The following is a 25,277-nucleotide window of genomic DNA, read 5'->3' as shown; positions in this document are numbered from 1 at the left end:
ATGGAGGAATACTTGAATAATAGTAATGTTTTCAAAATGGAAGATCAAACCCTAAATTTCCCCGAAGATTTCATAATCGAGCCAATAGTGATGAAGAAGAAGAAAACCGGAAAGCAGAAGATTGAGATTAAGCCTATAATCAACAAAACAAGCAAACAAGTTGCGTTCACGAAACGGCGAGGCGGGTTGTTTAAGAAGGCGAGTGAGTTATGCTCCTTATGCGGTTCCGAGGTTGCCGTTATCACTTTTTCCGGTGCTGGGAAGCTCTTCTCGTTCGGTCACCCAAACGCGGACGCGGTTGTTAGTCTGTACATTAATTATACAAGGGGCATCGAGAATAATAATAATGTACTAAATGGTGGTAATGGGAACGAGTTTGGTACGAGTGTACTTTCTGAGCAGTACAAAAGGGTTTTGAGTAATATCAAGGTTGAGAAAAAAAGGAGTGATCATGTTATTGGTTCATCGTCGTCGTCCAATGGGAGTAGTCCACGTGGTGATAATAGCGAGTTCGGGTTTTGGTGGGATAAACCGATTGATAATTTAGGGTTGTTGGAGCTTGAACAATTGAAGGTTTCACTCGAGGGTTTACGTGATCAAGTTTCTTCTAGGGTTAATTCGATTAACAATAATCATTATTGTTCTTCTAATTCGACTAATCAAGATGTCGTTGATTAGGAGGAATGTGTTTTGTTAAAGATTTTTCGGCTTCCTTTCGATCGAGAATTAGGGTTTTTGGTAAGATTACTAGTAGTATTGGATATTTAGTGTTACAATTTTCTATAGTATCTCAGTTCTAATCGATCAAATTATAGTAGTTAATTTGCATTATGTAATTAGAATATCTACTATAAATTTAATCAAATTTTGTAACCCGGCATTGGTGGGATGAACTAAATTTTGTATGCTATAATATCTATCTAAATCTTTACATGGTTGCAACGATATAAATTTGTCGAGTAGTCGTTTGATTTATCATTGATGTATATTTGATTGTCGGGTAATTGATGTTACAATTGATACTATAGGTTGTACAATGGTATGTTGAATTGTTGATCAAGTAAGTTCTTATTATCATCTTTTGGCTTTAGGTTAGCATATGTCTTTGGTTCAGTTTTAATTAGTGGCCTGAGTTAAATTCAACTGATGAATAATCTGCTTTTCAATGGCCAAATTTTCAGACAAATTTACACAGGAATATTAAAACAAATATTCAAAAAAAAAAAAATTAAAAAATCGTTAATTTTTTTAATGTTGCCTCTTAATTTTTGTTAATTTTTTTCGTTTCCTTTTTTAGGTTGAAATTTTTGTATTCTGCGCGTCATAGATATTTATAGGATTTTTTTGTTGGAAATTTAGGAAGGTCGTGTACTTCAAGCAAAAAGTTCAAATTAATTAGTGTTCTTTAAAGCCAAGGTGGTTTATTTAAAGAAAGAAAATACTCTTTGCAATAGTTCATTCATATAAGTATATATCATCTCTATTAGAGTCGGTTTGGTTATATTTGTTAATATTGTATTTATGTTAAGTTTATCTTGTTAGGAGTTTTAGGCAAGTTATGTATTGCGTATATATACGTGAGTATTATCAATACAAAGGTTAAGCCATTTTCTCCACAATATTCTTGAGTTTATCAATCTCTTCATTGGTGACTAAATTAAAAAAAAATATATATATGTATATATATATATATAGAATTCAATAGATCCTTCGCAATATGATGGAAATTATAGTGTGGTATTTGTATTGTTATTTTAATATTAAAATAAGCTGGATTATGCATATTAAGTTATGATCAATTAATTGGATCAATGTATTGGGATTATGGACTAATGTTATTAAAAATTCTCTAGAAATTAGAGAACCTGTGATACCATCTTAAACTCAAGAACGATTGGAGAAAATGGCTTAGCCCTTGCATTAATTGTAATGATAATATATATACACAATACAAAAGGAAACCTAACTTGCCTAAAACTCCTAACAAGATAAACATAACATAAATACAATATTAAAATATATAACCAACCAACTTCTAATAGTTAGGGCCTGTTCATATTTACTGAATTGAGCTGAACTGAATTGAACTGAACTGATTGAAGCTGAACTGAACTGAACTGAATTAAACTGAAATGAATATTTTATGTGACAGGGAAATTAAGAACTGAACTGAACTGATTGGAACTAAACTGAACTGAAATTAAGTAAATGTGAACAGGCCCTTAGTTAAGAACAAGGACAATCACAATGGTCATGAATGTGGCTACTCTTGAATAATAATTAGGAAAAATTGTCATGAACTACACGCTTAATAGGGGTATTTGAGAACAACTACTCGATAAAAAAATTTATCAAAAAAACTATCCATTTCAACTTTCCGGCAACAAACTCCGGCGTGTGGGCTCCAGTTGTTCAATTCCCTCCAAAAAAATTAAAGTCGTATATATACACCCAACCTCCCCTCCTTCCCAATTAAAAACGCAACCTAACAAATCAATTTTCTTTGAAAACGTACACAAAGTTTTATATGCGGCTAGCCATAATTTTTTTTTTATTTTCTCTCTCCTATCTCTCTCCTTTCCTCTCCTCTCCGTAGATCATCGTCATCGTCTTCAATTCGTTGTCATCGAAGCTCCAAACCAACCCAGACCTCCGTCGTCGTCTTTGCCGCCACCGTTTAATTCCTAATTTACTCAACGATCTTCATCGAATTTACAATCCCTAATTAATAAATTATGTAAGTTCAATTCATTTTTTGGTTGTGGGTTTGGTTGGATCTAGGTTTGTTTGTGGGTTCGGTGAATTGTGGTGATGGCATACATGGCGTATCGGGGCTGGGGCTGGTGGCGTATCAGGGCTAGGTGTGGGTTGCTGGGCGTGGTTGGTGGTGGTGGTTAGGGTGGGTTTTGGGAGTTGGTGGTGGCGTGGTTGCTGCGCGTGGTTGCTGGTGGTTAGGGTGGGTTTTGGGTGTGGGTTCGGTTGGATCTTGGTTTGTTTATGGTTTTGGTGAATTATGGTGGTGGCATGGCGTATTCGGGATGGTGGTGTATCGGGGTTAGGTGTGGGTTGCTGGGCGTCGTTAGTGGTGGCGTGGTGGTTAGGGTGGATTTTAGGAGTTGGTGGCCGGTGACGTGGTTGCTGGTTGTTTAGGGTGGGTTTTGGGTGTGGGTTCGGGTTTGGTCAGTGTTAGGATGGGTGGATTAGGGTTAAAGGCTGGGGTTGGTGGCGTAGGGCAGTGGGTACAAGAGTTAGTGGTGGTGTGGTGGAGTTTAAGGCTTTGAGGTGGTGTAGGATTAGGGGTTACTTATTACTTGGTTAGGGGTTACTAAGGGGGTTACTGGGTCCGGGGTTACTTCTTTGGCTAGGGGTACTATGTCCGATTAGGGGTTACTTGGTCCGGTTAGGGGTTATTCGATCAGGGGTTACCAAGTGAGTCAGGGGTTACTTGGTCCGTTCAGGGGTTACTCGATCAGGGGTTACCAGGTGGGCCAGGGGTTACTTAGCTTGGTTGGCGAGGTTACTTACTTGGAGGGTTACTTGGTTGGCTGGGTTACTTGCTTGGAGGGTTACTTGGTTGGGGGTTACTAGGTTGGTGGGGTTACTTTGTCATTGTTTGCTGATTTGGCAACTTGCTGCATGGTGCAGCCACACCAAAAACGCACTGCTTTGAAAATCCCTAATTGAAGAAGTGAAACAAGTTGGGTCTACAATTCATAGGTAATTCTTCTCTTTTATTCCATTAATTATGAATTTTAATGTTAGGGTGTAACGATTACAAAAACTAAGGTTCTTAGAAATTGAGGGTAATTTGTTGATTTTAATTCAAATTGGTTATCCTAGGGTTATGATTTAACTATTATTGGTTTTAAATTCTATTATAAACTTATAATTGTAATTGCATTGTGTCTTTTTTGGAGGAAATTGAACAAGTAGGGCCCACACGCTGGAGTTTGTGCCTCAAGCTACTCAATGATTATCAATGGCAAGTTAAAGTTGCGCATATTTTCAGAGAAGGCAATAGGCGGCATATTGGTTGGCCAACCGCGGACTCGTTCAGGACACTCAATTAGTTTTCTTTAATAATAATGTTTTGTTGGAGCTTAGTCGTATTTTAGAGGAGGATATTCGAGGTGTAGATAGCTTCTTCTTTTTTCTTTCTTTTTTTTTTTTTTCGTGTGGTCGTTGTTTTTTTCCGTAGTTTTTCCCTTTCTTTAGAATTTGGATGTACTGCATCTTCAATTGGATCAATAAATAAATAAATTATTAGATGATACCCAAAAACATTAATCTCCATCATGAATTCATGTTGTGAGGGAATAGCTCAAGTGATTATAGTTTTCCTCCGGATTTCAATAGATCTTGGGATCAATTCTTATTATCGGTCCTTATGGCTCTCTAAACCTACAAAAAAAAAATTAGGATTGTTTGATAGTGAATTTTTTTTTTTTTTTTTTTAGAAAATGTTAATTTTCTTGATGTATTTATCTTATACGTTCGTTTGGAATATGACTTTCATATTATCGGTTTATATTTTAACATTATCATATAGACTTAATTATTATTCTTTTAATATTTACAATGCATTTATAGTTTTTGAAAATTTTAATCCAACATGAAATAATTTTTTTTTTTTTGAGAAACTATGAAATAATAATAAAAATTACATAAATGAAATTAAAAATTTGATTTTTTTTTTTGAGTTATAGTTTGAGAAAATATTGTCAATAACTAAAAAAAAAAAAAAAAAAAAAAAAAAGGATGAAGTCATGAAAGAAATACATAGTATATGTTAATGCGTAGTAGTCTCATACTCTCATCTAACATATGAATGAAATTATATAAAAAAAAAAAATTAAAATAAAGAAAATTTGTTTAAAACCATTTTAAAACCTAAAAATATATTGTTACAAAACTAAGCTAATCAAATATTTTGACTATCCTCTCTAGTAGTCACCAGCCACCAACGAGGCAACAACCATAACTTTCAAAATCAATTACATAATTCCAATTTCACAAAGCCAATACTCCGTATTATTAATAACACTAACAATAATCAATACTGTAATACTCGTATGCCATCCTTCTCACATTACTTTTTTTTTTTTTTTTTTTTTTTTTTTTTTTGAATAGCAAAAATATTTCATTAATAAGAAGTCATACGACATCTACAATAGAAATTCGATGTTGACAAATACATAAGATATTGAATCAAATAGAAGTTTCCTTCATAAAAACTACAATTGTCGAGTAGATCTTGTATTGTGGAGCATCTCTCGCTTATATCGATAAAAATTACAGCCTTATTGGAGAGACAATCTAACGATCCTTTGTAGCCGTGAGGATGTTTTCCTTCTGATTCATCTGTCCGTATTCGAAAACTTGATAACTTTTTCACCAACGAAATAATTTCAAAGTAAAATTAATTTCAGTTCAGTAAAAATAAGTTCAGTTCAGTAAAAACAAGTTCAGTTCAGTAAAATTAATTTCACTTCAGTAAAAATTAAATAAGTTCAGTTCAGTAAAATTCAGTTTTCTTAAAGAAGAATTATAATAGAAAATCAGTAAAAATAATTTCAATTCAGTAAATTTTAGTTCAGTAAAAATAATTTAAGTTCAGCAAAAATAATTTCAGTTCAACAAAATTAAGTTGAAGAGAACGGGGCCTAACAATGGTTTCATTTTATACAATTTTTGATATATGAATAATGAAAGTATGTACTAATCTATTAAAAGGCGTTCCTAAGAAAGTCTATGTGCAACGTAACCACCTTCATAACGCCACATCATCTACTCAACTTCTTATTACGCCATGTCACCAATTTGAACATGCAACGTCTATTTTTAAAGTTGAGCATCTTACCATCAAGCTATTCATGTTACCTATTGAGACAAATATTTATATATATAACAGTTATTTACAAGAAAAAAATTTAACGACCCGGGGCATCGCCCGGGCCCAAATACTAGTTATACTTTAAAACCGTGAATAGCACAGGTTCTAAACTGATATAATACTAAAACAAACACAAGGAATGACATGCGTCAAAACCTGGTGTTGTTTTTTCCCTCCGAAAACCCCCTCCCCTTTTTTTCTTTTTCTTTTTTTTTTATAATTTTGATTTATATATTTTCCATATTTATATTAAAAAAATATTTTCAATATCTCTTACTTCGTACAGTTTAAAATTAAAATTTAGAGATGACAATTGTGTCTGTTGTGTTTTTGTTCGAAATGAAACGGGTTGGGAAACCTCAACACTAACCCGACCCATATAATGAATGTGACGTGTTGTGTCGACTCCATTTAATTAAACGTGTTGAAAATTCATGACACAAACCCACTTTTTCGTGTCCGGTTCATGTCATATTGTCGTGTTATATGAAAAAATAAATTCATCAAAATTTCCATAATTTATTAGGATTTTTTTTCTTAGTTGCGTTGAGTCGTGTTAATACTTAATAAACATATTATAGTTGTATTTTGTCCATGATATTTTTATTAGAAAAATATTATTATTTATACTATATGTTAAAATTAAAGGCGTTTCTAAATCAGTCTACGTGACACGTGTCACTCTCCTCATTTCGACTGTCGGTTATATGTGACACATGTCACAACTCACAATCATCATTTCGATCCTTATTTCATGTATGCCGTCAACTTATTAAAAAAACAAATACTCGTATATACAAGATTTGAACACGTGACCTCCAATTCAACACACTCAATGTCTTACCACCAAGCTATGTCATACTTTAATGATCACCACAATATATTAATGTTTAATAAAAGACAATATAAATAGCAAATTCAATTACATGATTGATAACTGATTCATAAATTAAATGTATTAATTTATGACCCGGGGCATTGTCCGGATTCAAATACCCGGGACATGGTTAGCTATGTGCAATGACCCGGGACATTGTCCAGATCCAAATACTAGTTTTTCTAATTAAAAATAGTAAAATGACTGTGCATAACACGGACCCTATAACCAACCTTTTTTTAAAAAAAAAAATTATAACAACCTTTTGATTTAGGATATAGAAATGATTGGATGTAGCAAAAGCTGACGTGGCAACACCATAGGCAATATGAGTATAATCTGTTAAAAATGTTAAATTAAATATACACCCTCCACCACTCCTTAACAATTGCTACTGATCTGAAGACAAAGCTATGGCAGCAACTTGTACTTCTACTTGGTTACCTGCAACTGCAGCTGCAGCAGTTTGCAGAAATCCATCATCCAAAATCAGCATGAAGTTAACCCCAACACCTTATCATAGTAATAAGGTCTTGATTAGCAGCAATCCAAGAACAACAACAAGGTTGTCTACAAAGTTGAGAGCAGCCGGTTTAACCGATATTGAACCTGACCTCAATGAAGATCCTGGTGACCGGTGGGCTACGAATGGAGTTGATGCTGTATGTCTCTCTTTCTCTCTTACTTTAATTTTCATTATACTTGTATATGATGTATGATGATTGAGTGATTTTAGAGGTTAAGGACTAATTGAACAAATGTGGGTATTTTGATATCTAAATCAATACCCACATAGAGTATGTCCGGAAAAAAAGTTGTCGCATTTCCTAAAACAGATCTAGATTACAGTTTTGATACATGAACATAACTCTTCCCAAAAAAAAAAAAAAAAAAGCGGTGAAGAGAGGAAAGGGTGATATAGTGAAATTGTGGTGATTATTTCTTATTTGGTAATTGGGGTTTCGGATAAACTGAGTATTAAATAAGGAAGAACAGAGAAAATTATGGATAATTGAGCAAAAATCTTTTATATGAATGTTACATAACTAGAAAGTCGTTATAATTTATATGAATGTTACATAGCTAGAAAGTTGTTATAATATCAAATGCAGTTCTGTACCATTTTCATCGACGGTATATATAGTCTTTAACTGGATTTGTTTGTTACTACAGTAAGCATATGTGTTGGTTGAATTTGGTTTTTACTGCTGTCTGTAGGAAGATTTTGTATATGGAGAATATGATGGACATCATACATATTTTGAAACTTCAGAGAAAGGTAGGGAACACTTGGTTGATTGGTCTCCTCTTGTAAATTGACTTTACTGCTTGTTTTTCGAAATAAATATTTGTCAGGCAGTGTAAAAATTCTTTAGATAAAATATATCAGCTTTTCTATAAAGCACATCTAATTGTTTAATACCACTAAACCAGTTACATGAGGATCTATATGTGCATCAGTGTATGTCTAATATGGAGTTATCAGTTCATACAGGAAGTTGCAGTATGAAACAGAATTTCAGGGAAAATTATACAGAAAATACTCGACATCATTTCCTGAAAACAAGAGGATATAGCATCACTTCATGTTTTATGTATAAATTGAATGCTGTTGAAAGTGTCATATATTTACACCCGCTTTAATTCCAGTCAATGAGATCATATAAATACACTTTCTGGCGATCTATTTCAGGAACATTTTGGGGAGCAGTGGCTGAAGAATATAATGCCATGGAGCCACCTACTGGTTTCCAAGGTTTGTTTTTGTTCTCCGACTCTCTATATATATGATTTATGATAAACTGTTAACTTCACACTTATCTTGATTGGCAGGTCTTATTTCGTGGCTGTTCCTTCCAGCAGTTGCTGCTGGGATGTATTTCAATGTTCCGGTACTAAACTGTCTGCAATGATAATCCACTACCTACTATTAAAGCTCACATACCTTGATAGATTCATAGATAAACTAAGCTTAAACTTTTGTGACCAACTTGTAGGGGGAGTATCTGTACATTGGAGCAGGTCTATTTACAATCGTATTTTGCATAATTGAGATGGATAAACCAGACAAACCTCACAACTTTGAGCCCCAAATATACAACATGGAGAGAGGAGCTCGTGATAAGTTGATTGCTGATTATAATACTATGGACATTTGGGACTTTAATGAAAAATACGGAGAACTCTGGGATTTTACTTTGAAGAACGATGATATAGCGAAGAGATAATTATCCAGAAAAGGCCTTAGTTTGGGATTTTCCCAACTAGCTTGCTTAGTTGAATCGGGTATATTTGTCTGATTTCTTCAGTTAAGATGTTTAGCCTTGTCCAATAATTGGTCTCTGGTCAGAGTGTACAAATTGAATTAGTGTCCAACATGTAAATTGAAAGTTGAAGCTGCTGAGCACAAACCATGGCCTTATTATTGTCAGTTTGTCACGGAAAAAAAATGTATGATTGTAAATAATAAATTCACATACATATTATTCTATGGTAATTCATGATACTATATTCGTTATCAGAAGAGTGCAGATTTGTATTTGATTTTGCTATGTGATCTGATTTACCTACATCAGTTTTGTAATATAACAAAGTCCTCACTATTGTAGATTGTTATGGATATGGACATGCTTTCGTGAATATTGAATGAAAGAAAATGCTATGAGCAGTTAATTGAGGGATGGCAATCTAGTTTTCTGAGCAGCAGGCCTTAATCTTGATTCTCTGATTCTGATGTGAAGCAGACACTCTATGTACTAATGTGGCGTCAATTGTTTATATGTGGCTATAATATTTAGCTTCCTTAGTCTTGAAAATGTTTGGTTGTCCTAAGGTGCAACGGCATTATAATGGCATCCTGGCAAACATTGTTTAGCTTATGTGACTTTTGAACAAAGCAGACCGAATTCCAAATTTCAGATTACCATATCAGACATCAATGTAATGACACAATCTTACTTATACGACATTAGATTACTCCCGTTTCCCTCCTCTTCCCTCCACACCCCCCTCTTAAAATACGAGGACTCTTCAGAATTTAAACATGAATGATGAATGTTTGGAAGCACTCAAACCATTACAGGGCTTGTTTGATACCACTACTGAACAGTACTGTTATATACAATTATCCTTAGAATATTATGCAATCAAACCATGCACAATATACAAAGTATAGATTCATTACTATGAATCAAAAACCTCTGCAGTTTCAGATTCTCAATGACTTATTTACAAACAAGCTCTGGCAAAATGTTGCTAGTGGAATGAAGCATGAACTAATAGAACTTATTACAAAATCTAGTTCAGTTTTCCTCTGAGTCTTGACTGACGCTTTCAGCATCAGTAAAAGCTAGCAAACCATCAACATCTTCTCTCAGCCACAATGATATCTACTTTCCTGTTTCTTAATTTTTTTGGTAATTATAGACACTATACTTACTAATTGAATCCTGATTATGTAATTTTTATATCTTTTTATGTAATTTATGCTATATAGTATATTTCACTCATAGGTATTATTATACGGAACTATAAACATTCAGTCTCCCATCATGGTATATTGTAAGTCATCATACCTCAGACTAGGTTTCCAGCAGATGATGAATTGGGCAACCAGGGAAAGAGTTGGCTAGTTAAGCCTGGGTGAATGCATGAGCTTCTCCTCATCAGTGAGGGCATGGCGGAAGTGACAGCGATGACCATAAGGGCAGGGATCACCAGCAAGGACCATGCGACAGACCTCAGTCTTGTAGCGAGGGTGACGGATGACAGGACGAAGCTCCTCAATGCCATGAGCAAATTGGCAATGATCACCATAAGGGCAGGTCTTAGTCTCTTGCCATTTGTTGCATAGCTCAGTCTTGAACATGCCTTGATTGTAAACTTCCAGCTCAATTGGTCCGTTTTTGTTGCTCCCTCCTCGCACATATACCTTTTGCTGTCACACAGAACAAGTTAATCAAGCAAAATATTGCAGTCCTCATGATATCTATAAGATAATGCAGGAATTAGAATTTTACACAAATCAGATGATATCTAATAGACAACTGCTTTACTGCTATGTACTGACCTGAAGTCCAGAATGAAAGACTGTATAAGATAGCAATTGATAGTCTAGGAAGGTGAAGTTTTCGGGCCAAACAACTCAATCCCAAATAATTTCTCAATGATACCAAGCCAAAATGAGGGGAAGATTTGATATCCAGTGAGAATTTCAGAAATACTCTTACCCCAACAACAACAAACTACTACTACACAAGTACACATTAAAGCATATTGGCAAGTCTTAAAATCAAACTGAAGATCTTCAGCATGCTAATTAATCACCAGGCTTACTATGTTCTTTCTTATGACCAAAATTATCAATCTAGTTTAGTGAAATCCTGCAACTACTTGAAATTGCTCAAGCGGTGCTCACTTCACAACCCCAGCCCCCAAGCCAATACTACATGAGTAAATTTAACAGCAATGATCAGCACAAGAAATTGGTTGCTAATCATATACACATAACAAAATACAGGTAATGCACAGCATGTGGTCCTTAACATACTGTCCTTGTTAAGAAATATGACAAAGAGTAATTCAAAATCAGTATAGAATGACCAATACCTATATCTTTGAGTTCCAAAGACAAATAAATTTGAGCTAGTAAATTATAACTTACTTCAACCTAAAGCTGTACTTTAATATAACTACTTAAGCCAGTTAAATCAAAGAAAAGGATTGATGAACTATATTTATTTTTTTACTTGATATTCACATTTTAGAACTGTAAGTATAATAGTCTAAACCCTGTGTTTATCAAGTTCAGAGGCATGAGTAGTACAAGTATACTACTGCATCATCAAGTACAAAATCATGATTGCTTACAAATTAATACAAGTATTAAATTGAAGACATCCAAATAGCTTTCACACACAAGAACTTAAACTGCAAATCACCAACTAGTCAACTACTACTTAACAAATCTTTAGAAGTTCTGCTACATGTAAAATAGAACACAATTCCTAATTCAACAATTAACACCGTAAGTTCATCTAATAATCAGTGCTAGTTAAACAATATGTTCTGACTAATATGAACGCTTAGCCAGTCAAATACTCCGTATATAACACTAACTTGGCGGCCTTTGCAATGAGGCAAACCAACAGCAACAATAACAACAAAAAAATTCCTAATTTCTATCACAGTAACACCATCACAGGAACAAGATAAATGTATCAACTTTTAGTCACCTTAACAATAAATAAAGTTACCAACAGCCATTGCCTAACATTGAAATTGATATTTTTCTTTTGACAGGACATTCGAAATCATGTTACCATATCACCAATTCAAAAGCTAATTTGGTCACGTAACAACCATAGCAACAATCAACCAATGTAAATTCAACTAAACTTTATTCATGCACCAAACAACCATTACATAACTTCAAACAATTAATCATAACCATTAACCATATAATAATACTTAACAAATAAAATTATAATCAAAGAAACGTATAATCCAGAAATTAAAAAGTAATTATCAAGTTTAGAATCATACCGGTCCAGACACATTGCCTGAAGATCGAAGCGGAGTCACAGGCCGAGCTGGAGTCGAATCCTTCTGAGTTGAACCAGTAGCAATCTGATTCATCTTCAAGAATCCATTAGACCTGACTGAGATACTCTTAGGCAGAGCAACACGAGCATTCTCCTCCTTACAATCCTCCTTTTGACTCTTCTCATTCACAGTTGATCGATTCTGATTATTACTGCAGAATCCTTCATCCCAACCTCCACTCACTCTCTCCTTCTCGAAGCTTTCGCCACTGCTGCCACCGCCTAAATTCTCCGGATAATCAGAAAACGACATAGCTAGGTATCGACTCTGGATATTATCCTGGATGAGGTGGTTGAGTTGGTTGCTCAGCTCAAGATTTTCGAGTCGGAGGTTCGTGTTCTCTTGCCTGAGAGTCTCTGCTTCATTGAACGTCTTCTGAAGCTGAGTGAGGCAGAGTGAGTGGCGATTGAGCAGCTCCTTGTGTTCCGCTATTATCCGAGAGAGGCTTCTCAAAGCTATAGCTCTGATGCTGTCGGTGTTTCTGCCGGAATTACCGTCGGAATTGACCGGAGATGAGTTGAAGCTCGTCGGAGAAGTAGCGGAGTGGAAGAAAATGGAGTATGGCGGTGGAGTGAACATATCTCCGGCTGATGACATCACGTTTGTAGAGGAGGAAGTGTCTTGCTGCATTTTCCGGTATTTTCTGGCAAAATTGAAGAGAAAACAGAGCAAATAGATTTCAGTGATTAATTCTTAGGGTTTTACACAATGCAGATGATCGAATCACAAAATTCGATCGTAATTTCACAAATTCACAGTGAATTATTGTAATCAGAAACTAATTGATCGAATTTAGAGAGAAAATTACAACATTGCGAATTCTGAGCTAGTAGGAAAATCAAAAACTCGAAATCATAGAACATCTGAAATTGCGATCAAATTCAACAAAAACGAATTCAAAAATTAGCGAAATGTTTGGATTATCATACAAATATTTTTCTGCAGAATAATTCATACACTCTTAGTAACCTAAAACTTTGAATTTCAACGAAAATAAAGGAAATTAACAATCAATAATTAACAGAGGATCACTTACAGATTGAAATTCATAAACAATTGAAATTGCGATCAAATTCAATAATAACAATACATAAATCAGCGAAAAGTTTCAATTATCGTAAAAATTTGTTTCAGTAGAATGAATTAAACAATCTCAGTAACCTAAAACATCAAATTTCAACGAAGATAAAGAAATTAACAATCAGAAAATAGCAGAGGATCACTTACAGGATGAAATTCTTGATAATCTACTTCGAAATTAAAGTGAAGAATAGCTAGAAGAATTTCTTCTGAGAAAATTGAGGAAACTTTTTAGAGAGAGAAAGAGGAGAGGGAAGAGAGAGAAATAGAGTGGCGGTGAATAAGAGAGAAGGAAATGGGCGGGAAGAAAATAAAGAGGGGAAAATCCGAATTTTGTTGGTTGTTATGACCTCAGTCAATTTGTCAACGCCGGAATGAGAATTTACCGTCAATGGTGAATTGATGAGCGAGACTGTAATTTTCTTGATTTAATTTTACCGCATTGTCCTTGTCTTTCTTCGGAAGTCAATTAAAGCTAGGAGGTCTTACAATCTTTAAATTTTTAATTTTTACTTTATAGAGCGATAAAAAATGATGATCGTAAATTATGTAGCCAACTAAGGTGATGATGATTATATGGTTACTCAATTCTTCAACGTGTCTACAAAGATAGGTCTAACGAGTTATCTCCCGAATAAGGAAAAGTATTGTGTAGAACGGACTCACGTGAGTCCGGTCATACAAATAGAAAAAAAAAAAAAAAATTCTTAGATAGCAGAAATTAGATAATAACGGTTAGATATTAAGTTATTAAGTGTCAGAAATTAGATTAAATTGGTTAGAAATTAGATGATATGGTTCAGAAATTAGATGATAATGGTCAGATATTAAATTATAAATATTAAAAATTATATTATAATTGTCAGGAATTAGGTTATAGCTATCAAATATTAGGATATATACATCAGATATTAGGTTATGTATATCAGAAATTTGTAAAAACTGTACAAAATTAAACTTGGAGAAGGTCGTTCTTATTTCTGGTGCCTTCGACCTTCGTGGCTTCTATCAGATTTCTCAATTTTCCAACGAAGATGAGAACGAATTGAAAAAGCTAATAAAAAAGGGGTATGATGAACATTGCGGTGTGGCCTTGGTGTTATATGGTAAGGTATGAGTAATTTAGGCTTGCTAAGTTAACACTTAGATTGACGAGGAGAGAGGAAGCTCCATAAGCAATCCATGAGTATCAGGCGAATTCCGGCAACCAATCAACGGTGGAAGATTTGGATTCCGAGAGGTTTGGAGATGGTGGAATTGTTTCTAATTTGATTAGAAGAAGGTGGTAGGTTAGATTGGGGGATAAAGGTTCTGCCATTGTTGTGGGTTTTGATGATGTGATGTTATAAATTAAACTAGACTCACGTGAAACGGATTCACACAAAACCTTCTGCTCTAATACTCACGTGAAACGGATTCATACAAAACCTTCTGCTCTAATAATTAACCCTTATTTGTACCTAAGTTTCAAATAGGATAACTTCCCTAACCCCCCCCCCCCCCTCTCTCTCTCTTTCTTAAGTGGTAATTTAAATTAGACTTAATAAATAATATTGAATCAATACAATAATTTTAATCATTGTTTGGAGTTAAATATAGTTGTAAGCCTGTAATTGAAAGCATGTTCACATTTACTTAATTTCAGTTCAGTTCGGTTCAATTCAGCTCCAATCACTTCAGTTCAGGTCTGTTCAGCTCCAATCAGTTCTGTTCAGTTCAACTCCTAATTTCCCTCTCTCATAAAATATTCATTTCAGCTCAATTCAATTCAGTTCAGTTCAGCTCTAATCAGTTCAATTCAGTTCATTTCAGCTCCAATCAGTTCAGTTCAGTTCAGCTCAGTTTAGTAAATGTTGCAATATTGTTGGTTTAACAATATATATACAATCATTTCGACAAAAATAAAATATTTTTTTGACTATTTTTTCTTATCGTATCTGATCTCCTTTTATTTTCTTTATTCCTTAAACCTTCACGATATCATTCAAGGAATTAACACATCAGTTTGACATAAAAAACCTATTCACCTCGAGTAACTAAAATAACTTAAATTCTTTTTAAAAAATAAAAAATTAAAAAAAAAGTTTAGCAATGGTATGTTTAATTTACGAACGGACTACAAAAAAAATGTTGTCTTCATTAATTTTTTGAATTTAATTTTATGTTATGGATCATATAATTGATTGACTATGACAAATGATAAACGTGAAAGAGTAACGATGATGTGTTTTGGGGGTGTTTTGCTTGTCTATGACAACTAGAGTATAACAAACAATCGAAGTGTTTGGTAACATGCATGTTCCATTGATTTCTTTTAGGTCTTCCAAATTTCATGATTTCATTTAATAATGTCAACGGTTGTTAATTCTAGGGCCACAATTCTTCTTGCACAATTAATATTTTCCAATTAAATTTCATCAAAACTATTACTACAACGCCTACCTTTCTCCTAGAAGGAAACTCTATATTTTAAAACTAGACTAGCCTTATGGCCCGTGCAATGCACGGATTGTTTATAGGTATATAATATATTTGTAAATTTTTATTTGTTTTTATTGGAAAATATATAGTTTAAAAAGGAGATAAAGGAGTGAAAATTGAATGTAATTGTAGAAAAAAAATTAATTTGGGGGAAAATGAACCAAGTAACACACACACACACACACACACACACATACACACACACACGCGCACACACACACACACACACATATATATATATATATATATATATATATATATATATATATATATATATATATATATATATATATATATATTGATTTAAACATAGTATTTTAATATGAGAAAGGGGATTAAATGAGGTGACACGTGACATTGGTGAAAAATAAAATGTACATATGTGTAGACACCTAAAAATGTCTCCCCAAAACCAAACTCGATGATGAACACCTTTCACCGCCGTTATTGGTTGGGTTGAGTATTTAATCTTTGGAGTGCTTAAATCCATGTTTCTATCCAATACATTTCATAAACCAATCCATTTCCTAGCTCATTTCCCTAAACCATAACTTACTTTCCACTTTCCATATCCACATTACAAAACCGAGCTGAACTGATTTTATGGCTATATAATTTTGATCCAATTATTATTTTGTTGGATAGGTCTTTCAATAAGCTTTCCAACCATATATCATAAGCCCAATTCCGAGCAATAACGAAAAAGATATGAGCAAAACACTAAACTCGGCCCAAAACCGACACCGTTCTACTAAAACGATCATATATTAAAATCTACAAATCATTTTGACCTGATTCTAATTGGGTATTGGGTTGGAAAGTAGACTTGATAAGCTTTCCAATGATATATTATATGCCTTATTCAATTCCGAGTTACGGATCAAAAGTTATGATGATTTTAAAAAAGGGTAAAAAAAAATGGAATCACCGTGCACAGTGCAAAAGCACCGTGTCACGGGAGTTTGCCCCGTTTGACGGTGATTTCTCCCGTCTGACGGTGCCTAGTACCGTGACACGGTACTGTGCATCGTGTCGCGGTGCCATTTTTGAAGCTTTTTCGCATCAAATTCCACCGTGGCACGGTACCTGTTGCCGTGACACGGTACCTGCTGCCGTGACACGGTAATTCCCACCGTGTCACGGTGTTGTTTTCGTGTAAATTCCGCGTCTCCCATACCGTGACACGGTGTACTGTACCGTGATACGGTAGATACTGCCGTGTCACGGTACCTATGTCGTGTAACAGAATCTTCTCGTGTCTTTTCCGCGTAAACCCTTCACGCGTTTTTACTCCCGTAGGTCAAATATTTCCCGTGTCACTCTAAATTTCCCCGCGTCACACTAATTTTCCCCGTGACACGGTAGAACCTGCCGTGTTGCGGTAGAATCTACCGTGTCGCGGTAGCCTTTTTTAGGGTTTTTATCTTTTTAGGGTTCCGTGTGTTCCCTCTGCTCATTTTCCCTATAAAAACCCCCTTCCTTTCTGCAGTTCAGGGCACAAAAATATCATTCTCCCTTACCTTACACCTAAAATATTCTCCTCTCCCTCTTTAACCTAATTTCTAGCTTTCTTATTCTTCCATAATAATTCCCCTAAGCACTCCTAGGAGTCCATATAATACCCGAAGTTCTATACTGAAACCAAGGCGTGAAAGGTATAATTAACTGAGGGTTTGGACCAAATCAACTCTACTTTTATTTAATTTAATTATTTCAATTTGATTTATTTTTATTGAAGTTACTAACAATTTATTCATGATGTAGCAATTTTAAGAAACGCGTGAAATGTGAGTAATTAATTAACTTAATTACTTATTATTATTTTATATTGCTAATATCATGATTATTATTATTATTTGATTTGACTAACGCTATTATTGTTAAATTGCTTCCAATATTAATGTTGGTTTCTATTGTTATTATGATCACCATATTGCATGTTTAAAGGGAATATGTAATTGAAAATCACGCTTAATAAGATAATTTGGACGACCGGTTTAGGTTCCTTTAATCTTATTATTAATTGAAGTGATCACTAATATTTTAGAATTATGTGTTGCATTAATATTCAACCAATATAGCTTAATAATAGTTTGGAGCAAATTGAATCTTAGTTTGTATGCCTTTGAGATTGCAAGAATACTTTTCACAATAAGAATCGAGTAGAGGCCAATACGGGCGAATGTGACTCCATGACTCACTTCGTACCATTGATATGTCCATTTTATATAGTGTTTTACCCCCCGTCCCTTGGTCATAATTAGTAGTGTTTTTGGCTCCTTAGAGCCACTTTTGTTACTAATATGCATTTTCTAGTGTTTTCGTAGTGTTAGTTGAGTTTTGTAGGAAATTGCACCTTTGGAGCACTTTCCCGGGATTTTATGAAGCTACTACGAGCATTGGAGGAGTATGACCGTCGTTGAAGCCCAAGGCCGGCTAGAGCCATCGAGCCGGTGATTAAGGGCTCGGTATTTGGAATACCGAGGTTTGGACCGAGCATTCAAGACCCGAAGAGGAGTCGAGCCCAATCGGAAGTCCAAGCCTCGAGGAGCCACAAGGGCCCGATCGGGCAAGCTACGCTCGATCGGGCAAGGCGTGCAACAAAGGGGCTGGTGCAAGCTATAGGCGCGCCCGATCGGGTGTAATGTTAGCTCGATCGGGCGCAGCGGTTTACAAGGCATTGCGAGAAAAAGGCGCGCCCGATCGGGCGCGTGTTTCTGGAAGTGCTTGTTTGTCGAGACACTTAGTTTCTAATTAGGAGTTGTTTAGAATTTCGTTTAAGTACGTTTTAGGATAATTATTTTGGGATACTTTTCCTTTTCACTTTCTCTCTCTACTCAATTTTTCTCTCTCTAGACTTTTCTCTCTACTTTACTTCTCATCTCGACTCTATTGTAATTCCGCCGTCTTGGTACGATTTCTCTCTTAATTAATCTCAGTATTTTCTTCATTCAATTTCTTCATGTCTTGTTTAATTATTATGTTTTTCTTAGTTTTAATTATGTCTGAGTAGTTTTCCTTCTAGGGTTTTTGGAGATCTAATAAATAATATGAAAGGGTAATTTTATGATTGTTGATCATTAATGCTTAATTGATTTCCTATTGATTGTTTAAATGCTATGCAATTAGATTTGGCCAGGTTTAATTGTATGAGTTTAGCAATATTGATTCGAGATTCGAGAGATGAGAATTGATGTTTAGGCTTAGTTTCAGTAGGCAGATTAATTTATAAATGGTTAGGTCGAGATTCGAGATATGAGATTTAATACCGGTAAATTAATTCTGTGATTGTAATACGTAGCGAAAGCCCTTTATGATCTGATTAATTAATGCATTGATGATTGATTATTGTGTTTTACCCTGGAATATTGTTTATTAGTGAACCTATGCCCTAGGCTTTATTATTATTGATTTCTTCCTTATTTATTCTCTTTACTCATAATCTTCGTAGTATAATTTATAATCACAACAAATATTGGTTACTTTAATAATTTAGACTATATTAATTAATTAGGAGTAGAAAGACTAGTTTCCCTGTGGATTCGACCCTACTTCCCTATCTGCATAAGCTAGTGGACTTGGGTAATTATTTTTTATTAGGTGATACGACTTTAGCCTGTCAACCATCATCCCCGATCCTCCTTTCGCGGTTCCGAACCATATGGAGTTAGTAATCTCATGGATTATGAATGGGGTGTAACCTTCACGGGTCAATCGTTGTTGCCTATCGTTGTCCCTTTTCGTGGTTGCCTTTTATGATCCGTGAACGGTTTACAAGTTCCTTAAAAACTTGTTGGTGGCTCCCTACTTTCCTTGTCCCTAATCGTATATGTCAATTCCCACTTCCTATATATGAGTGCCAAGCATATTCACACCATGCTTAACGTAGGCGCACTTCGAGCGACGCCTGGCCTACAATATGGCATGTTAAAGATGATGGTTTGTGCTTTTAAATAGTAAGTATAGATTAGTCTCGTGCGATGCACAATTTAATCAGATTAAATTTTCTAATAAATTTATTATTTTTTCATATGAAAATTAAAACAAAAATATTCACAAAACAAATAAACATAAAATAAAGCTCATAAAAAAATTAAATGACGAAAAAGTATTCAAGGAAGACAAACTAAATTATCATTGTTAAAGAGAATAGACCATTTTTAAGAATGTGATACTAATAATAATGTAATTGACCAGAATTTTAATAAAATAAAATAGAATTCACAAAACGATGACATCATTTATAGCTTTGGAGTGAAAAATTTTAGTGACAGCATGACATGTGTCTAGTTTTAAAATAGAATGACGTCAACGGTTGCTACTTTAGTATTATTTATAGATAGATTCCAACAACTTCATTCCTAAAAAGCCCCTAAGCTAGTACTGTCGTGGAATAGCCCTAATTATTTTGAGAGATACATACAATTCTTACTAATAAACCAGAAATGCATGGTGTTAAAATATAAAATATTTTAAATATTATTGATTTATATTGTGTTACAAATACAAATAGCTTTTGGCACATTTGCTGCCAAATTAAATAAAAAAATCTAAGAAAAAGTAACTCTATGATAATGATAAAATTTAAAGAAACTTTTTAACCTTCATCAACTTAATATTGAAAAGCATCTCTTTTGATTTGTTACTCCATAAAATATTTTATAAGCATTTTATTTTAAGTGTCCATGTATTAAACATTAGAAAATCACAAATACAGTCAATATCATAATATTTGATCATTTTATGAATATAACTAATTACACATCAATTAAATTCTATTTAGTACTCCATATATATCAATAACATGTTAAATTGTTGTTTCAAAAAAAAAAAAAAAAAAATAACACATTAAATTAGCCTCTACCAAAAGATAATTGCCGTAATTTATGAAAAAAAGGTACATGTAATAATACTCGTAAGTCGTAACAAAGAATGAAAAATAAATACATATTACATAACAAGGCTAATTTTAATTAGAGTTATATAACAACTGAAGCATTTACTATAAGCTTAATGTAAACTTGCTTTGGATTTCTCATTAATAAGGTAAACTAATAATATATACAAACTATGTAATTTCTCTTAAGCTAGTAAAACGGCTAAACCCTTATTAATAAAAGAAAAGAAACAATAATTAAAATGACCACGTACTACTAGTATCACTTAACTCCTATGTCTTCCTTCTTACAAAGATTCAAAGATCGATCAAACAAGTACACCTCTAACATCTCTCGCAGCCGGCAACTCGAATCGACAAACTGGACAGAAGTGATTAATCTTGAACCACTTATCTACACAACCAGGATGAAAGCAATGTTTACAAGGCGAATACTTAACATCATCTCCTACTTTCCATCCTTCAAGACAAACCGAACAAACTTCACCACTATTAGCCAACTCTTCACTAGCTTTCTTGATCTCCAAACTTGCCACGAATGACTCGTCCGCAGGCACCACACCCGTCGGTATTATTACTCCATCCTCGGTCCTCACGTCTTCGAGGCCATCTATGAGTAATGTATATATTGTCTCTAAGATGCGGCTTGCTGCAATGGCAATTATTCTCATCTCGTTGTCGTACCAGAGTTCCGTAAGATTTTCCAAGTCCATGATATAATCCTCCAAGGCAGGAATATCAAGAAATAGGTCGCCGAGTTGTTGATAATAATAATCTTCGCTTAATGATGACATTGTTTAATCAGTTTTGCTAATGCTCGAAAGTGTAGTCTTCTGTTAAACGATTTCCGTACAGCCTACACTTTTTTTTTTTTTTTTTTTTTTGGTTGTATTGAAAGAGTATTGATGAAAAAAATAAAGGTAGTTTAGGTGGTATATATAAATTAATACATTATTGAGAAAGGAAGGTATATATCGATCATGTGGATTATGATAGGGTATAGTATATTTTAGGAAATTAATTAAAGGATAGGATTATGTATTTATGTTAAGTAGTTTTGATTAGTTTCCTAAATTTTTGCATGTAGGTTAGCTTAATATGCAAGGCTTGTAACTTTGTAAGCTTGTATAAATATGCTTATGTGCTTTTATCTTAAGAGTAATGGGATTATAATATAATTTAGGATATTAGTTAAAAAAAAAAAATTGTGAATGATGCAATTCCCATTTACCATTCAAAAATAAAACGAAATATGCCTATGTGCTTTTATCTTAAGATTAATGGGATATTACAAATATAATTTTGGATATTAGTTGAAAAAAATCGTGAATGATAAAATGACCTTTGATCGTTCTTTCAAAAATAAAATGAAATATGAATATAAGCTTTTATCTTAAGATTAATGGGATATTACAAATTTAATTTTGGATATTACTTTTAAAAAATTGTGAATAAAATGACCTTTGACCGTTATTTTAAAAATAAACAATCTTTAAATATTATTCTAAAATAAAATAACGACCTACTTAACATAAAATGTGACTAGTTGGTAAACGATTGAAAGAGATATTTCTTCTTGATTATCCACCCTTCACTCAATTTGCTTCTAACTTACTTTTAATTCAGTTGATATGTAATTTTATATATTTTTTTTTGACAATAATTGACATGTAATAAGGGCCTGTTCTAATTGACTGAAATCAACTGAACTGAACTGAACTTATTAATTAGTGATTTTTAACTACGGATTAGTGCTCTTTGATTATATATTACTATACCTATGTGTATATTATTATTATTATTATTAATTATTATTATTATTATAATTAATTATTGATTATTATTATTAGTATTATTATTATTATTTATTCATGATTATTATTATTTATTGATAATAATAATAATTATTATTATTATTATTATTATTATTATTATTATTATTATTATTATTTGTTGTTGTTGTCGTCGTTGTAATAAGAGCTTAAAAGAATGAAATTTGGCTTTATATCATTAGCAATATTATTAGACATAAGAGCTGAACTGAACTGAACTGAACTGAATTTCAACGGAAGAGATTAGACCCTTACTCTCAATTTAATGATTACCAAAAATCTAATAAATGAGGAAAATTATGGGGCTCGGATGTTTACAGTTCTTCTTGCATAAAAATATGTTTATTTTCCAATATCATCAAAAGTTCAAAACTGTTACTAAAACGCGTCAGCGTCAACGCCAACTATCAATTTTAGAATTCCAATATGTTTAAGGATAATAATAAGGATATAAAGGTAAGAAAATCTCTGTTTCTAAAGGACCCCTATTGTGAATTATGGTAAATTACAATCAGTATCATAATATTAGATCATTTTATGAATATAATTAATTACAAATCAATAAATTCTATCTAGTATACATCAATAACAAGTGAACCTCGACCAAAAGATAATTGCCGGAATTAATGAAAACAACTATACGAAACTGTAATTTATCTTAAGCTATGGTGTGAAGAAAAATCTAATAACAAAAACTAAGTAAAGAAATAGTAAAACCTAACTAATATTCTATGTTTGTATAACAGTATAAGCTAGGTTTTTGGACAAATAATAAAAAAATAAAATAAAAAACAATAATAATGACTAAGTACGGTACTAGACTACTAGTGCACTCCTATGTCTTTGTTCTTACAAAGATTCAAGTATCAAAGTACTAGTAGTTATAAGAAATATTTTACGAGTGTATATTTTTAAGTGGCCATTAACACACACTTAAAAACCACAAATAAAATTATGAATATAAGAAATTACACATCAACAAATTCGATAACACGTTAACCTCTACCAAAATATAATTGCGGAAATTAATGAAAACAACGATAAAAGGTACAAGTAACAATAATCGTAACAAAGAATGAAAAAAGAATACATAACAAGGCTAATTTTAATGAGAGTTATATAACCTGCTTTGGATTTCACATAATCACATCAACAAGGTAAGCTAAGATACAAATTGTAATTACTTTAAACAAGCTACGGAGTAGTATTAATTAAAGAAAGAAAGAGTAAATCCTAATAATATTCTTTGTTGAATGAATGAAAGAAAAGAAAACAAAGATACATACGAAGATCAAACACCTCTAGCATCTCTCGTCGCCGGCAACTCGAATCGACAAAGTGGACAGAAGCGATTAATATTGAACCACTTATCAACACAACCAGGATGAAAACAGTGTTTACAAGGCGAATACTTAACATCATCTCCTACTTTCCACCCTTCAAGACAAACCGAACAAACTTCACCACTATTAGCCAACTCTTGACTAGCTTTCTTGATCTCCAAACTTGCCACGGATGACTTGTCCGCAGGCACCACACACGTCGGTATTACTCCATCCTCGGTCATGTCTTCGAGGCCATATAAGAATATTGTGGCTAATCTTGTCATCTCGCCGCTCATGGACATAAGGTACTCTCTGTCGTATCTGAATTCCGTAGTAGAATCTTCCATTCCCATAAGAACATCTTCCAGGGCAGTATGAATAATAGTTGCAACGAGCTGTTGATTATCATGGCTTAATGATGACATTGTTAATTAATTATGCTAATGAAGTAATGATCGAAACTTTGAAAGCAAGTGATCTTGTTGTATGACGTCCGTCCTTCTATAATATAGTCTCGCGTCGCAAATAAAAATAATGAACTACAACAATTATTTTTGGTGATATTGAAGAGTATTGATTATATAATAATAATAATAATAATAATAATAATAATAATAATAATAATAATAATAATAATAATAATAATAATAATAATAATAATAATAATAATAATAATGGTAAGTTTTGGTAGTTTATTATAAAAGGAATATATTGATCTTGTGAATTATGATAGGGTATAGTGTATATTTTAGGATATTAAAGGATAAGATTATGTTTAAAAGTTTTGATTAGTTTCCTAAATCTTTGTAGGTTTAGCTTGCTATGCAAGTCTTGTAACTGTTGTGACTATGCTTATGTGCTTTTACAGTTTTACCCTAAGATTATTGGGACACAAATAATATTTTGGATATTAATTATTAATTAGAAAAAATTGTCAAAAAGAAAAAAAACATTTGTTGGTAATCAAGATTCTATTGACATGATGTAAATATTCTCAATTTAGTTTTTCCTATTAGGATGACTTTTTAATAGCCACATAAAAAATGTAGCCATTGTAACTGCTTTTAATCTCAACCGTTAAAATATTAAAGATTAATCTTGTACATTCTTATATTTGACTTTGAAATTATGAATAAAAAAAATTTTAAAAACTAATTGCCAAAAAAAAAAACTGCTTTATCGCTGCCATACATTGATGCAGTTTCAACTTTATCTTCAACCTTCAACCTAAATCTCCATTAAATATGTAGGAGAAAAATTTAACATAGATCGGATCAAGTATATATAT

General features: G+C 33.2%; 4 protein-coding genes across 4 annotated transcripts; 2 read left to right on the top strand and 2 right to left on the bottom strand.

The window, feature by feature from the left end:
- LOC145600489 (agamous-like MADS-box protein AGL62) lies at window positions 1-678 on the top strand. The gene has a single exon (XM_081656378.1). It carries the CDS (start codon window positions 1-3, stop codon window positions 676-678), a length of 678 nt encoding a protein of 225 aa, XP_081512504.1.
- A 6,464-nt stretch (window positions 679-7,142) lies between these two features.
- On the top strand, window positions 7,143-9,294 carry LOC145602521 (photosynthetic NDH subunit of subcomplex B 5, chloroplastic-like). The gene is made up of 5 exons (XM_081658714.1): window positions 7,143-7,432; window positions 7,989-8,049; window positions 8,464-8,526; window positions 8,604-8,662; window positions 8,768-9,294. The coding sequence occupies exons 1-5, from the start codon at window positions 7,184-7,186 to the stop codon at window positions 8,996-8,998; spliced, it is 663 nt and encodes a 220-aa protein (XP_081514840.1). The 5' UTR covers window positions 7,143-7,183; the 3' UTR covers window positions 8,999-9,294.
- Window positions 9,295-10,398: 1,104 nt separating this feature from the next.
- Window positions 10,399-13,004, bottom strand: LOC145600488 (Zinc finger C-x8-C-x5-C-x3-H type family protein). Its single transcript, XM_081656377.1, has 2 exons — window positions 12,315-13,004; window positions 10,399-10,707 (listed from the first exon to the last, which is right to left on the bottom strand). The coding sequence occupies exons 1-2, from the start codon at window positions 13,002-13,004 to the stop codon at window positions 10,399-10,401; spliced, it is 999 nt and encodes a 332-aa protein (XP_081512503.1).
- A 10,951-nt stretch (window positions 13,005-23,955) lies between these two features.
- LOC145600487 (uncharacterized) lies at window positions 23,956-24,414 on the bottom strand. Its single transcript, XM_081656376.1, has one exon. The coding sequence runs from the start codon at window positions 24,412-24,414 to the stop codon at window positions 23,956-23,958; it is 459 nt and encodes a 152-aa protein (XP_081512502.1).
- Window positions 24,415-25,277: the final 863 nt, after the last annotated feature.

This window comes from Chenopodium album, chromosome 21 (genome assembly GCF_948465745.1).
Source record: "Chenopodium album chromosome 21, dcCheAlbu1.1, whole genome shotgun sequence".
NCBI lineage: Eukaryota > Viridiplantae > Streptophyta > Magnoliopsida > Caryophyllales > Amaranthaceae > Chenopodium > Chenopodium album.
This window is presented reverse-complemented; position numbering and strand designations above follow the sequence as displayed.